At 34.1% G+C, this 12,740-nt stretch overlaps 1 protein-coding gene across 5 annotated transcripts; it reads right to left on the bottom strand.

Moving 5' to 3' along the window:
* Positions 1-1,384: 1,384 nt before the first annotated feature.
* LOC105776600 (uncharacterized) lies at positions 1,385-12,536 on the bottom strand. 5 transcript variants are annotated; one of them, XR_008190005.1, is made up of 16 exons: positions 12,201-12,536; positions 11,694-12,098; positions 11,315-11,590; positions 11,021-11,155; positions 10,784-10,909; positions 10,082-10,126; positions 9,890-9,994; positions 9,545-9,687; positions 9,331-9,454; positions 9,099-9,173; positions 7,871-8,236; positions 7,650-7,742; positions 5,905-6,052; positions 2,798-3,064; positions 2,521-2,590; positions 1,385-1,683 (listed from the first exon to the last, which is right to left on the bottom strand). XR_008190005.1 is itself a non-coding variant. In XM_012599352.2 (15 exons), the coding sequence occupies exons 1-14, from the start codon at positions 12,462-12,464 to the stop codon at positions 2,799-2,801; spliced, it is 2,571 nt and encodes an 856-aa protein (XP_012454806.1). In that variant the 5' UTR covers positions 12,465-12,536; the 3' UTR covers positions 1,385-1,683; position 2,798. The 5 variants fall into 5 exon arrangements, 2 of the variants coding, with proteins under 2 accessions (XP_012454806.1, XP_012454805.1); XR_008190003.1 differs by lacking the exon at positions 1,385-1,683 and adding an exon at positions 1,739-2,031 and having other exon boundaries at positions 2,510-2,590; XR_008190004.1 differs by lacking the exon at positions 1,385-1,683 and adding an exon at positions 1,739-2,031.
* Between the last annotated feature and the right edge of the window lie 204 nt (positions 12,537-12,740).

Genomic DNA, 12,740 nt, shown 5'->3' with positions numbered 1-12,740 from the left:
AAAGCATTGTAAGTATTTTATTTAATTAAAATAAATTTTAATACCAACATATATTTGTTATACCTATATCAAGTACCCCTACATCTATTCCTAAACTATGCTATGCGTGTCCAGTGAATCAAACTAAGCCAACAAACTACGCAATCAACAACCCTTCCACCTTTTACCACAAGCAAACATGAGCCCAAAAAATCCTCATGTCATTTCATATCTTTGCTAAGCATGCATGATACACGCGTAGGTATTCAAAGTCATTAATTACCAAACTGCCCTAAGACGTCACTGAAAGAGAACTAAATATGATCTCATTGTCAGCAATATCTAAACAGATAGGCAACCCTATCTCCCAGTATAAAAACCCACAACAAAAACTGAAGAAAGCCAAGTCCCCTTTCCATATCAAATACTTCTTTCCAAACTTTCTCACCAAAGATCAACCCCCTTTCTAGTGGCTTTCCACCCCCACAAAGGTGAACCATCATACAATCCATCTCTTCCTCTCCTTATTGAACTCACTAGTTAACAATATTAAATAATTAAAAGTAAGACTTATTATCAATGACACTAAAGTGAAGCTAACTACTTTAAAAAAGATTCTCCCCCGAGTTTGTTTTGAATGGGGCCATAGGAATCAAAAAGAGGCAAGAAGAAGATGAGGAATAAAGCAGCCTAGCCTAGGTTAAAATTGATAATATGCCCCATTCCAACTCGGTTCAAGCTCTACTGAATATGTCAGTTTGGTTCCCACTTCAAATTGTTTACATCGTAGAATATTTTAAAACCTTGAAAGAATGTATTGTACTCAGTGGTCCGAATTTGAATGAGAACATAATCAACAATAAAGGAGCCTAAACCTATGCTACCATTAATTGGGAAATTTGAGCCACACCTTTACTCCAATTCTTATTTTGGAACTCTATTGTGGACACTTCTTTTATTATTACTACTACATTTAGTTGCTTTTTAATTTTTTTTTTTTTGTTTTGTTTACTTAAATTGGTTGTAAAATATAATTTTGTTGGTTTTTTTTTATTTTATTTTGTAATTTGCAAACGGAATGATTTGGGTTGAATTTTGGTGTTTAGGATTAGGCACATAAAAGTGCGAATGAGTTGAGATTAAGTACGAATATTAAGGTCCATAAGTTTATATTCCACTTCACAAAATCTGTAGGAGTCCAAAGATGAAAGGAGAAACAAAAAATATTACTACGATGTAAACAAAGAGTTCAAAAATAAGTATTACATAGTTTTTAAAAGCATTTTTTTGGAAAAAAAAAAAAAGACAGAATAAATTCTTCGTTTTTAAATTCCGTTGACCAAAAGATATTAAAGCTGCATAAATTATTTGCATTGTACTCACTCTTATCAACCAAGAAAAAAAATATGTAATGAGCATAGTATAATAATTCCATATTGATCCAAACTAATCCATACAACTCATTCTGCGCTCTCAAAGTTTGCTTATTCTCCCATTTTTCCTTACCATGACAAGTATTTTGAGTCAACCTAAACACTCTAATATCCTTTTTCAAACCTACTCCCATTTTGAGTCAAAATCAAAAGATGGATAAATAGATGCATCTCATCAAGGCTTTTGTAGTGACTAAGGGAGTCAAGACCAAGAAGTGAATTATTTATCAGCCAAGCATTCCTCTTACGGCTAGATTCAATCTCCTAGTCTCTGCAAGAAAAAGAATTTCATGTTCTTTTGAGAAGGAAGGATTGGGTGATTGCAATTTTCTCCAGCAAATAAAACTTTTGCACATTTTCATGAACAAGATCCATATAGACACATAGATTCATGAATCCCTACATCATAATTGAAAGAGTCAATAGAAAAAAGAAAGAAATGAAATTGATCAATATATCTCTCGAAACAAATGAAAGGGAAATGAAAACTGAAACATAAACCAAAGATCAACCAAGCTATCTCGGAGACTTGCGATCACCAAATGTTCAAAAATTCCTCTATTCAATCCTTTTCCTTCTTGTTGCTGAATATCTTGTATCTTTTCTTTGTTTCCCAAGCCTATAGTTCCATCATACATTACAATCAATCAACTAAACTTATTTAAAAGAATAATCAAACTAAACTCACTAATCCCAATCAATTTGATGAAATCAGTTTGATTTAATTCAACTTAATCGGTTACCCTTGCTTATACATGACAATATGAAGCACGTACCATCATAAAATTGCTTGTTTGCATCAATAGTATTTTCACGTTACAAGCCGTTACAGACTAGACTCGAAAGACCTTAAGTTTTATATATATTAATTTTACCCTAGTTTTTATCAAATTGAACTCAAATCCCGAATCTCAAATTATTTCAGATTTAGATCACTTCAAATTCAGATCCTTTCAGCATCTTAATTTTTTAAATAAGCTCAGATCAAATTGAAGGGTCTCAAATCAGAACCAACGGCTTTTCAAGTTGAATCTCATTTTCCCACCACTTTGGAGCATTTATGGTTGTAAATTAAAAGAGAATAAATAGAAAATAACCATTTCTAAACCTGTAATCCCACAAGGTTTGGAAATTAAATCTCTAAATCCAAAGATTAAACAGCCAGAGTGGAGCATTACCTACACGCAAAACATGGGTCATTAAACCTAACGGTAATGGTAAAAGTAAAACTGTTGCCAACCTATTAGTGTGAAAAAGAAAAAAAGGAAATTGATAAAGCAATGGTTAGCACTTAGCAGTTCACCCTAAATGCATTACCCAAAACCACAACTAATTTATCACCAAAATTGGATTTTGCTACTAAGGATAATATTTTGAGAACGTACCTCAGCTTGTCATAAACATTTTTCTGAATTCATCATTCGATTTTGGTTTCTCATCTTCCTCTTTCTTGGTTCCTGGCTTGCTAGTAGTCCACCCAAGTGGTTTAACATTTCTAGGCACCGCAAACGTATTTTTCCCCTTCAGTTGAATGCTCTCAAAATGCTTACGAGAATGTGGTACCTGGGGAGCTACGCTTGAACCCTTTGAGATTTCAACAGATTCTTTAGAAGCAGAACTCCCTTCAATTCCACTCTGATTGCTATCATGTTCTGCAATTTCAGTTTAGACACATAAGAGACTAACCAAGCAAAGCTATGATGTAACAAGGATAAAGCAAATGGCACAAACGCATACACATATTATATGTCATGATAAAAGCAAAGGGAGAGAAATTAAATGCAACTGTAATAAACAAAACCTGAAAATCACCTTGATAAAAATGCAGAAACTATCTGCATAATCTACACATTGCAAAGCAATGGGACTTAATAACACAGCTCCAATACATGCAAAATATTCAGACATACCTTTTCCACACCGGAATAATTGGAAGTGCAGGGTAGGAGTGTAATTAAGCTGAGTCGAGCTCAAGCTGTGAGAAGCTCGAGCACTACTCAACTCAAGCTTGATTGAGTTCCACTTTTAAAGCAAGCTCAACTCAAAATAAAGATCAAACTGTTAAAAGCTCACTCACTTAGGTTCAATTACCTAGTAAAAGATAAAGCTTTGATTCCCATGCTCAATTTTAGACTCAATTATTTTTACTCAAGTTCGAGTTCGGGTTAGCATGGAAATTTTTCAATAATAATATATAAATAAAAATATACATTAAAAATAAAAAGCTCGATTAGGCTAGCAAGTTATTACAATCAAGCATTAAGATTCTCAAATTTGACTCTCTCAATAACTCAAGCTTGACTTGACAATCCAAATTCAAGAATTTTCCAAGTTGAAACCGAGTAGCTTGTAAGTACATGCATCTCATTTACGGCCCTAGTAGAGTTTAAAATGTATGCAAATTAATTCTGAGGGCAAAACAACCTCTGAATTTATCAAAAGGATAGAACTATCCCTAACCGCCGAAATTGAAAAATCCTTCAATTTAACTACTTAGAAAGGAGTGCCTAGATATGCCTAGAAAATGTTTAAACTGTGGAACTACAAGGAATTAAAAAATAATAATGATAGAAAGGTACTTTTAGATATCCATCCCGTGATACTTATGCAAAACCAAAAATGCTAATGGAGAGATCAACCAAAGAGTTTATTCTGTTACTTCGTTGTACTCAGTGGGGCTTATATTTGGTACTTTTAGTTTATGTGAATATTGGCTTTTTTTCTTATTGGTCTCTTATATTTTATTTAATATTTCTTGTTTTCCTCAAGAATGCAGAGTTGAAGTTTGTTGTCAAGCCTAACCTCCTCATTATGCCACAAGACATATGAATATTCCATTTTCTATACAAAGAAAGAAAAAAAAAACTATAATAAGATGCAGAGCCAATAGAAATAACAATGCTAAGGTTCTTTTCTTTCATCTTCTCTAAAATTTATTGCCTTATAACTAGGAAGGTCAAGATGTGGAAAACCATAGAGCTTGAAGATTAATGCTAGATATAATTTGTCCAATTGTTCTAGAAACCCCCTAGAACTCCATCCACCTAACACTTAGCAGAAAATTGACCAACAAGAAATTTAGGATATTCAAGATTGAGTACCATCTATTATGGAGTTTGAGCTCCAACCAATCTCAAGCAAACATCATTAAAAGAAACTCGGACTGAGGCTTTGCTTGGTAGAGTGGAAAGAAAATTGGAAGGATGAAAAATTGAAAGGGTAGAAAATTAGAAGGATGGAAAACATAATTTTTCTTTCCATAGGTGTGCTTGGTGGGAAAGATGGAAAAATGGAAAGAAAAGTAACTTTCTTTCCATCCATTGCTTGGTAGAGATGAAAAATGAAAAGAAAGAAAATAAAGCATTTGAAAAATGCATAATTTTGAACTAATATACACCTCTCTCTCATATTCTCTCCTCTCATCTTTCCAATTTAGAAGGATTGCTTTTTATGCATTAGGATGGAAAATGATCATCTCTCCTATTTTCTTTCCTCACTTTTCTTACCGACCTAGCACACTCAAAATTTATTCTTTCCCCTTTTCCACTCCCTCCTCCCATCCCTCTGCTATTCCACCCAACCAAGCACACCCTTAAGGAACATAACTCAAGCTTCATAAGACTTACAAACTGGTGAAACACTAGTAAGGCAAAAATACTAAATAAGCCTAAACCTATCTGAAATTTCTTAGAAAACCCCTTATTCTATTATTTTTGTCGAGTCCTTATGTTGACAGAAAGATTTCACACGAACTTTAATAACTGTTAGGCTTATAGCCAACTAGAACCTTATGCACTCGTGAAAGATGAAACAACTTTTCAAGAGTGTATTTAGTATTTCACCTAACTATACCTTTTTGAATCAGAGCCATCCAAGGAGAAGAGTATAGAGATTTACAATCATCTTCAAAGTTACATAAAGAAATGTGATGATCTTATGTTCATGGGGGAAATGGTAAAACAGAATTCCACAAGCGCCTAATCAAATAGCACATAAACTAAATATCTAGTTATATTTCACATATTTATTATATTTACAATCATGTACTTATGGTTTCATCAGGCCTGATCCTGAACTCATTAATGCAAGTCTGCAACCAAGTTCACAGCAAGGCCTGTTCCAACCTAGCAGCAAACTTGTCTATCACTTACAAAAAGGAAAAGGAAAAGAAAAATAAAATCCTATATTTCAAACATGTGAAAAAGTTGCTACAATTGTCCTTTATAATTAAATCCACTTCCAGCTCTGCTCCTGCTTCCTCTCAGCATATCACTCATTCTAGACATTTTCTTTTCCATTTGTTAGAATGGAAAAAAAAGTCTTCAGGAATTAACTATTTCATTTCAAATTTAATATACATGCACATGATAAATTGCAGATAAAGGAAGTTTGTGATGCCTCCTAGTAAATTAGGCATCTGCTGCAATAGCTTGAGAAGGTATATGAATCATTGCATAATCAAGAGTAAGTGTTCATGGAGATGGGCATTCACCAGATGTAGTGAGAGCACCAGATTCTCTCTTGCCTCGCTTTGGATTGGAGCGTGTAATGCTCAACTTCTTGCCAAGCAACATTTGCTTATTCTTTGCTAGAGCTGCAGCAAGGTGTTCTTCATCCTTAAAATCCACATATGCCAATCCCTTCAAATTCCAATTAAAGATATGAAATCAGCCCGCTGATGAAAAGAATCTTAAAATTCATGCAGTATGTCGATTTTGACCCAAATTAGGAAAATAGGGCCCTAGACCTTAGGTATTGTCGTATAAATTTTCTACTGATTCAAAATCTTAACAGCAAGTGCTAAATTCTTAGTTTCAGAAATTTTACGAACTAATCTATAATATAACATTGTTTGGTACACATACTATTCTGGATTGAATGCTCAGTAAAATTTTGTACTTAAAAAGAGAGATGATCTTATAGATTTTTTTTATATTAATAAAAGTTTGAAAAGAGAGAAACTATACCTAAAAATGAAAAATTATAAGGTTATAAAACCCTTTAAATAAGATTGACTGAATAAATAAAGTTTTAACTACTTCACAATAGTTTTTAAGAATTTTCCATCTAGTGGCTTCTAAATGACTTAAAACATGTTGAGAAGTTACATAATTGACAAATTTTATATTCAATAGATTATCAAAATAAAATCTCAGATATGTACCAAAAATATTCAAGGAGAATCTAGAATATTCATCATCTTTCCGTAGTAAACCATTAGACTTAATAATGTTGAATATGTGAGATAATCTTGCGGGGGAATATCAGTTGTGAATGGCAGAAGTAAACACAAAAATAAGAGACGACATCCTTTAGCAAAGAATGATATCCACATAGCTTGGGATTGCTTAAACGTGATATTCCTCAAAGAAATTATATCTACTTAAGTACTAAAACCTAACTAAGTTTGTATCACAAGTGAGGCCAACTAAACTGCAAAATTGGAAGGAAGAAAAATCTAATACAAAACATGAATTAGCAAAGATATATTAGTCTTTCACTTTCTCTGAAAATATGGATTAAATCCACTTCTTTTCAAACTTATATTTTCACCTATTTTTTCTCTACTTCAAAATGGTGATTAAGTTATATTCATACTGCTTCTCTATTTTATATTTTCTCTTTTTAACTAGTGTATTTACATTTTCAAGTAAATATATCTTTCTTTTTTTCTTTTTAATATAATTGATTATTATTTCACCAACAAAGTGGCTTGCCAAAGACAATCTATCAAAAGAGACAACAAAAACTGCTCGCAAAAGCAAGGTTTTCAGAACCAGACCAGTGGTCGAACCAGTCCAGACCACCGTTTCGACTAGTTTGTCCAGATCAATTGAATAAATTATTTAGAAAATCATAAAAATTTAAAATATATATATTAAAAAAATAGAGAAAACAAGTTCAACCGGTTTTTTTAGCCTGGTTCAACTGCCTGTTCAACCAATTTGTACCAGTTTGAAAGCCAACCAGGCCAACCCCTTATTTCAGACCAGTACCCTGACCAGTTCTGGAAACAGTGCGTAAAAGACATTCGACTGTAAAATACATAATCTGCTACTTAATAAAGATTGTGATATGGAAAGTGCAGCCTGAGCACCAAACTGACATCTAGTAAGCAGCTAATGAAGACAGCTTCATGTTTCATTTCTAACATGGCAGTCACGGACACAAAAATAATTAAGAGGGCACATGCATGTCGGCATACACAAATTCAGAGAGAGAGACAGAGAGAGAGACCCTCGATTTTCCAGTGAACTTGTCATGCAGAATTCGAATCGCAGTGACTCCACCAACATCACTAAAGAATTGCTTTAGATCTTCATCTATTGCCTGCCAGCCAAATAGATAAGCTTGTCTTTTAGTTTGTACAAAAGTACAGAATATGAAGAAAAGTAAGTGTGACTATTTCTTTGAAAGCAGGAAAACAATGAAGGACAGCATGAAGGGTGCCAACTAACCCTAATGTTAAGATTTGATGCAAATGCAGTGCACTGATCTGTATATAATCTGGTTTTACTAGAATAAGTGTCTTTCACCAGCTGCTCGTTTACTTGTTCCTCAACCTTGCCCTTTTTCTCTTCCCCATCATTTGCTTCAGCTAACTTCAGCCCTCGTGTGTTCTCTTTCTCATGCAATTTCTTCTGATTTTGAGTACTTTTCTGCCGCTTAGCTGGAGACTGTTCATCAATTGCGATTGAACCCAATTTCCTCTTTTCACTAGCAGTTTTCTTAAGGGGCCGCTCCCTTTGATTTGTCACTTCAGTTAAAGATTTAGATTCTTGCTCTAACCTAAACAATTGCAGCTCCTCAAGACGAGGCATAACCTAAAAATTGAATGAAAAACAGAAAGTAATTCCAACTTTGGTAAAGGCTTATGACAACAACTGACAAATAAAACAAATATCAAAGAAACAACAACGGCTTATGACATCCCATGAAAAGAGGAAAAGGTAAGTACAGAAAACACTAACAAATTTAATAACTTTTTGCTAAACAAAGCCAAAAGGCATATTAAAAAGCACAGTTTATCTTTGTTTAACAGGGATAAAATGTGTTTCAAACTTCCCCCTGAAACTCAAGAAACTAAATCGAATACCGTTGTCCAAGACTAAATAGAAACATATATTTTACATTTATAATGCAAACAAAATTTGTAGCATAATACTAAACATAGAATAACAAAAGTAGACCAGACCTATCATTTTTTCACGGGACACCTAGTGGCAAATCTCCCACCCAACCAGTGAGTAGAGAATGCAATAAAATGTTATCTTCCTTGATTCATCAGGAGAACAGATTTAGGAAGTTGACAGCTTAGAAATGAAAATAGAAAAAATAACTACCTAAACCAGTGGTAGGCCAGTTGATGGTGAAACCAGGTGAGGTTAGGATTTCAATTTTTACTCCACATAAGTATTCTGTTTTTTTAGAAAAAAATAAAACAAAACTACTTCACATGTTATAAAATACTTCTTTGAAATGTTAAATAATTATTACTGGCTGAATAAAATTCTTGACAATTTCCAGAATGGATTTTTCTTCTTTGTCATCTATATTTATTTATTTTGATTTAAAAACATCTACATGGAAGCGGAATTCCATAATTTTACGAGGAAATGTGTTAACGATGTGTAGTAAAAGTTTTATATGAACAGAAAATAACAGGAAAAATATAAAAAGCCATACCTTTTGCACAGCATGGTCAAGATCATCCAATGTTCCAAACTCCCTCTCAAAGCGCAACCAAGCATGGCAGATATCCTGAATGATTCTGTTTTTTAGGAAGGAATGTATCATCTAATTTACAATACATCTAAAGAGCAATTGAACAAAATTCAGGAGTAAACCCAAAAGAGTAACAAACATTAACATTATCAAACCATGCAAATTATATTTTCAATAAACATGGAAAATGTACCTCCGAACCTGTTCCACTAAATCTTTTGCTGTAGCATCTCTTGTATATGGCCCTGGCTTCATTTATATGGCCTAAAGCAATTTCCATTGCTATAAAACCTTGCCATGCTTCCAACATTGAACCACTGCACAAGCAGATGCATTCTTGAATCCTGTGAAACATCACATAACTAAACAACTAAAGAAAAATTCAAGCAAGTTTTCGTTAGTCAAACCAGGTTTTAAGCAAGCTCCCCCAAACACCACGAGCAGCAGTTAAATTGTTATTCAATTTAAGCTCTAAGCAGGCCCAATAAGCATGCAAACGCAATAAACCATCAGTGTTCTTCAAGTGTGGTGATAAGTAATCTGTTGCTTGCTGAAATAAAGCCCACGAAGTCAAAGTCAAGCATACAAAAGGGACTTACTGCTAGCCATCATAGCATGAAGGTAAGAATTCTAAAATGTTTTTACATGCAACGAAGACCATCAACAAGGCAAAATATTTATGTGCTTGATAACCTTAAGTCACACTTAACCATGAGTCCTTTTAAACATGGAGAAGAAGTACACATGCAAACCTGAAAAGATTCCCTAATCAATGAATAGTTCAAAACATCATCTCCTCTGGCTGATGAAAGTCTACGCCTTAGGCCATCCACTCGAGTGAGGAACAAATCAAGGTACTGCAACAAACAAAAAAGATTAACTATTCAAAGCAAGAGTACTAATATATTAATTCAAAACATAATTAGAGAAATAAAAATCCACACCTCCTCAAGGGTCGAAAATGTGCATTGCACGGACTTCTCAAAGGCCTGAAACAATTTTAAAAAGAAATTCAATAAAATAGGCTTAAATAGAATAATGAAACAATCAAAGTATTTTACATATTCCTTAATATAAACATGTAAAGAAGATTTCCCCCTCAAAATAGTTCCAGAAATTACAATAACTTATAAAACTTCTAATCGTTATAAAAGCCAAACAGCCAAAGTCAACAGAGCCACCATGAGAAAGCAAGGGCATTCAGTTCATTTGGATGTGGAAGTAAGATCATATTACATGATCAAGAGAACATAGAGAAAATAACACATGCAGAAGTTAGCATGGGGGAATCGTGAATTTGAAATATTGTTTTGCCAGTCCGGGATAAATTCTCTCACCATTTTCACTTTCTTCTTTTGAGATAGTAGTAAAACCTAAGGGCAATATTTGACCAGCAGAAAAATAAAAAAGCTCATTTTTCCCTGTTAAACTACTTTCTAGAAAAACCTCCTAATGCTCCAAGCAAAAAACCTGGGTATCATATGCAGAAGCTATATGTATTAAACAGAATATCAAAGCTACTATTCATCAACCAGTAAACAAATTTCTCCTCCAATGATGAGCAAAGATTAAACTTCAAACAAAAATCTGAATGTAGTCCAAACAGAATAAGGAGGACATTGCCTCTAAAAATAACCACAACATACAGCAGATATCTCTTTCTCAGAAGCAAGACCATGCTCCAAACATAGCAAATACCGAACCCAAAGTTCTCCAACCCAGGGGCATTTTCTTGTCGCCCTGGAATAAACATCCTTCACAATGTTGCCTGCCTAAAAACAAAGGAAAAGGGAAAATAATTGCTACTAACGCAAATTCAAGTATAAGAAGTAAAGGAAAGAACTTTGACAGTTAATTGAATAATAGCAAGTAAAACCAGGAACCTTTAAGGTTTTATCAAGATAGCGAGTATAATCAAGCCAGAGATCACTTGATACAGGAAAATCAGTTATGGCACGTTCATACAGACTTTGGACTCGTGCTGGATCCCCAAAGGATTTTTCAAAATCTAAGTAGCTCTGCAACATTTGATTTCTTTAATCAATTTAACCAGGCAGAGCAATATGAAGAAACCAAATTAAATGAAGTGCTTTAAAACATACATGAAGAAACCAAACTGAGTTTAAAGTTACTATGGAATGAAACAATTTTCACCCTATAGAGATTTTAAACGATACCATAAAATGTTGATATCTTTCAGACTCAGATATACCCTGTCTTGTAATATGTTCTTCAAGATGAGCACGGGCATTGTACATCTCCTCCGCCTTCCGGTAAGATGAAGCAACATGGGAGGAAATCCCATCCACATTGTCGGATTCTGCATCAAGAGAATTTCCTTGTTCCACCTCCCATGCCTTGTAGGATAGGAGAGTAGACTTCATGTTAGCAAAGGGAATAGACAATTGACGATGGAATATACTTCGAATGCGCTGGACCTGGTTCTCCTTTGCCTGAACGAATGGTGGATGGATAATATGCAGTCAAGCTCAAAAACATAGTCTTCAGCGGAAGAGAAGTTTATAAGCGTAAAGAAAATAAGTATCATATTGGGACCTGAATGTCTGATTGGTCAATGGTTAGTAAAATAGATTGCTCAAACTGAGTGTATGCATCCCATATTTGAGAACCTTGAGCAACATGTAAAGCAGCAGCAGTAACAGCACGCTCAAAAAGATTTCTAGCCTTTGAAATCCCGTCAACTGAACTATCACATACTTTTGGATCATGTTGTAGCACATAATTTAGGTACTCACGCCAAAGGGGGATAGACAGATACTCAGAGATGCCTCTCTCGTAAAGCTTCTCGACTGACTCGGAATCGGAATCATTCAGAAGAGAAGCTTCATCTTTGGCCCATTCCACCCACATTGCTGGAGTCAATGGAAACAATACATTCATATTTTCCCTAGCTTCTCGTAGCTTCTCTATTTCACCCCTTCTCCTCAAAAGCTTTATGTACTGTGAAATCAAATGAAAGCAGTGCAATAGTAGTAATATTAGGGATAGGGAATCTTGTAGTTTTCCTTTGACTAGCGAGGAAGAAAAGTATGATTAATATACCAAGATATGGGCGTCGTAGTTGGAAGGATTGGTAGAGAGGTCAGACTCTAAAGCTCGAAGCTGCTGTGTCTGCTCCGCTTCGTCTTCTGAATCGCTTGAGTCCGAGTCGCTACTGAGTTTCCGACTGCTCTCAGGGTTTTGAGCAGTGTCATCGTCCGCCATTTCAGTGTCATCTTTTATGGAAACTGAGGATTTCTCAAAATCCATTCTAGTTTCTTTTGCTTCGCTTTTTTTTCCTTCTTCTTTCGCTAAAAATAACTTCATTTCCTTCGTTCCAAGAGAATGTAGGATTTTGGATTTAATTTACATCTTTTCGATTTGGTCCCTGTTTTAAAATAAATTAATTTTATTGCTTTTTAAACAGCAGCCCAAACGAAATCTGTTTTTTTTTTTTATTTGAAACTTCAATCTAACATCACCCATCAACATTTTTTTTAATGTTTAAATTAAACATTTAATATAAATGTAATAAATACTTTAAAATGGGTTCAATAAATCATTAAAATGAAATTCAGGCTAATTAATTTTAAAATTAAAATT

This window comes from Gossypium raimondii, chromosome 10 (assembly GCF_025698545.1).
Source record: "Gossypium raimondii isolate GPD5lz chromosome 10, ASM2569854v1, whole genome shotgun sequence".
NCBI lineage: Eukaryota > Viridiplantae > Streptophyta > Magnoliopsida > Malvales > Malvaceae > Gossypium > Gossypium raimondii.
Note: the sequence above shows the minus strand (reverse complement) of the source record. Positions and strands in the feature narration are given on the sequence as shown.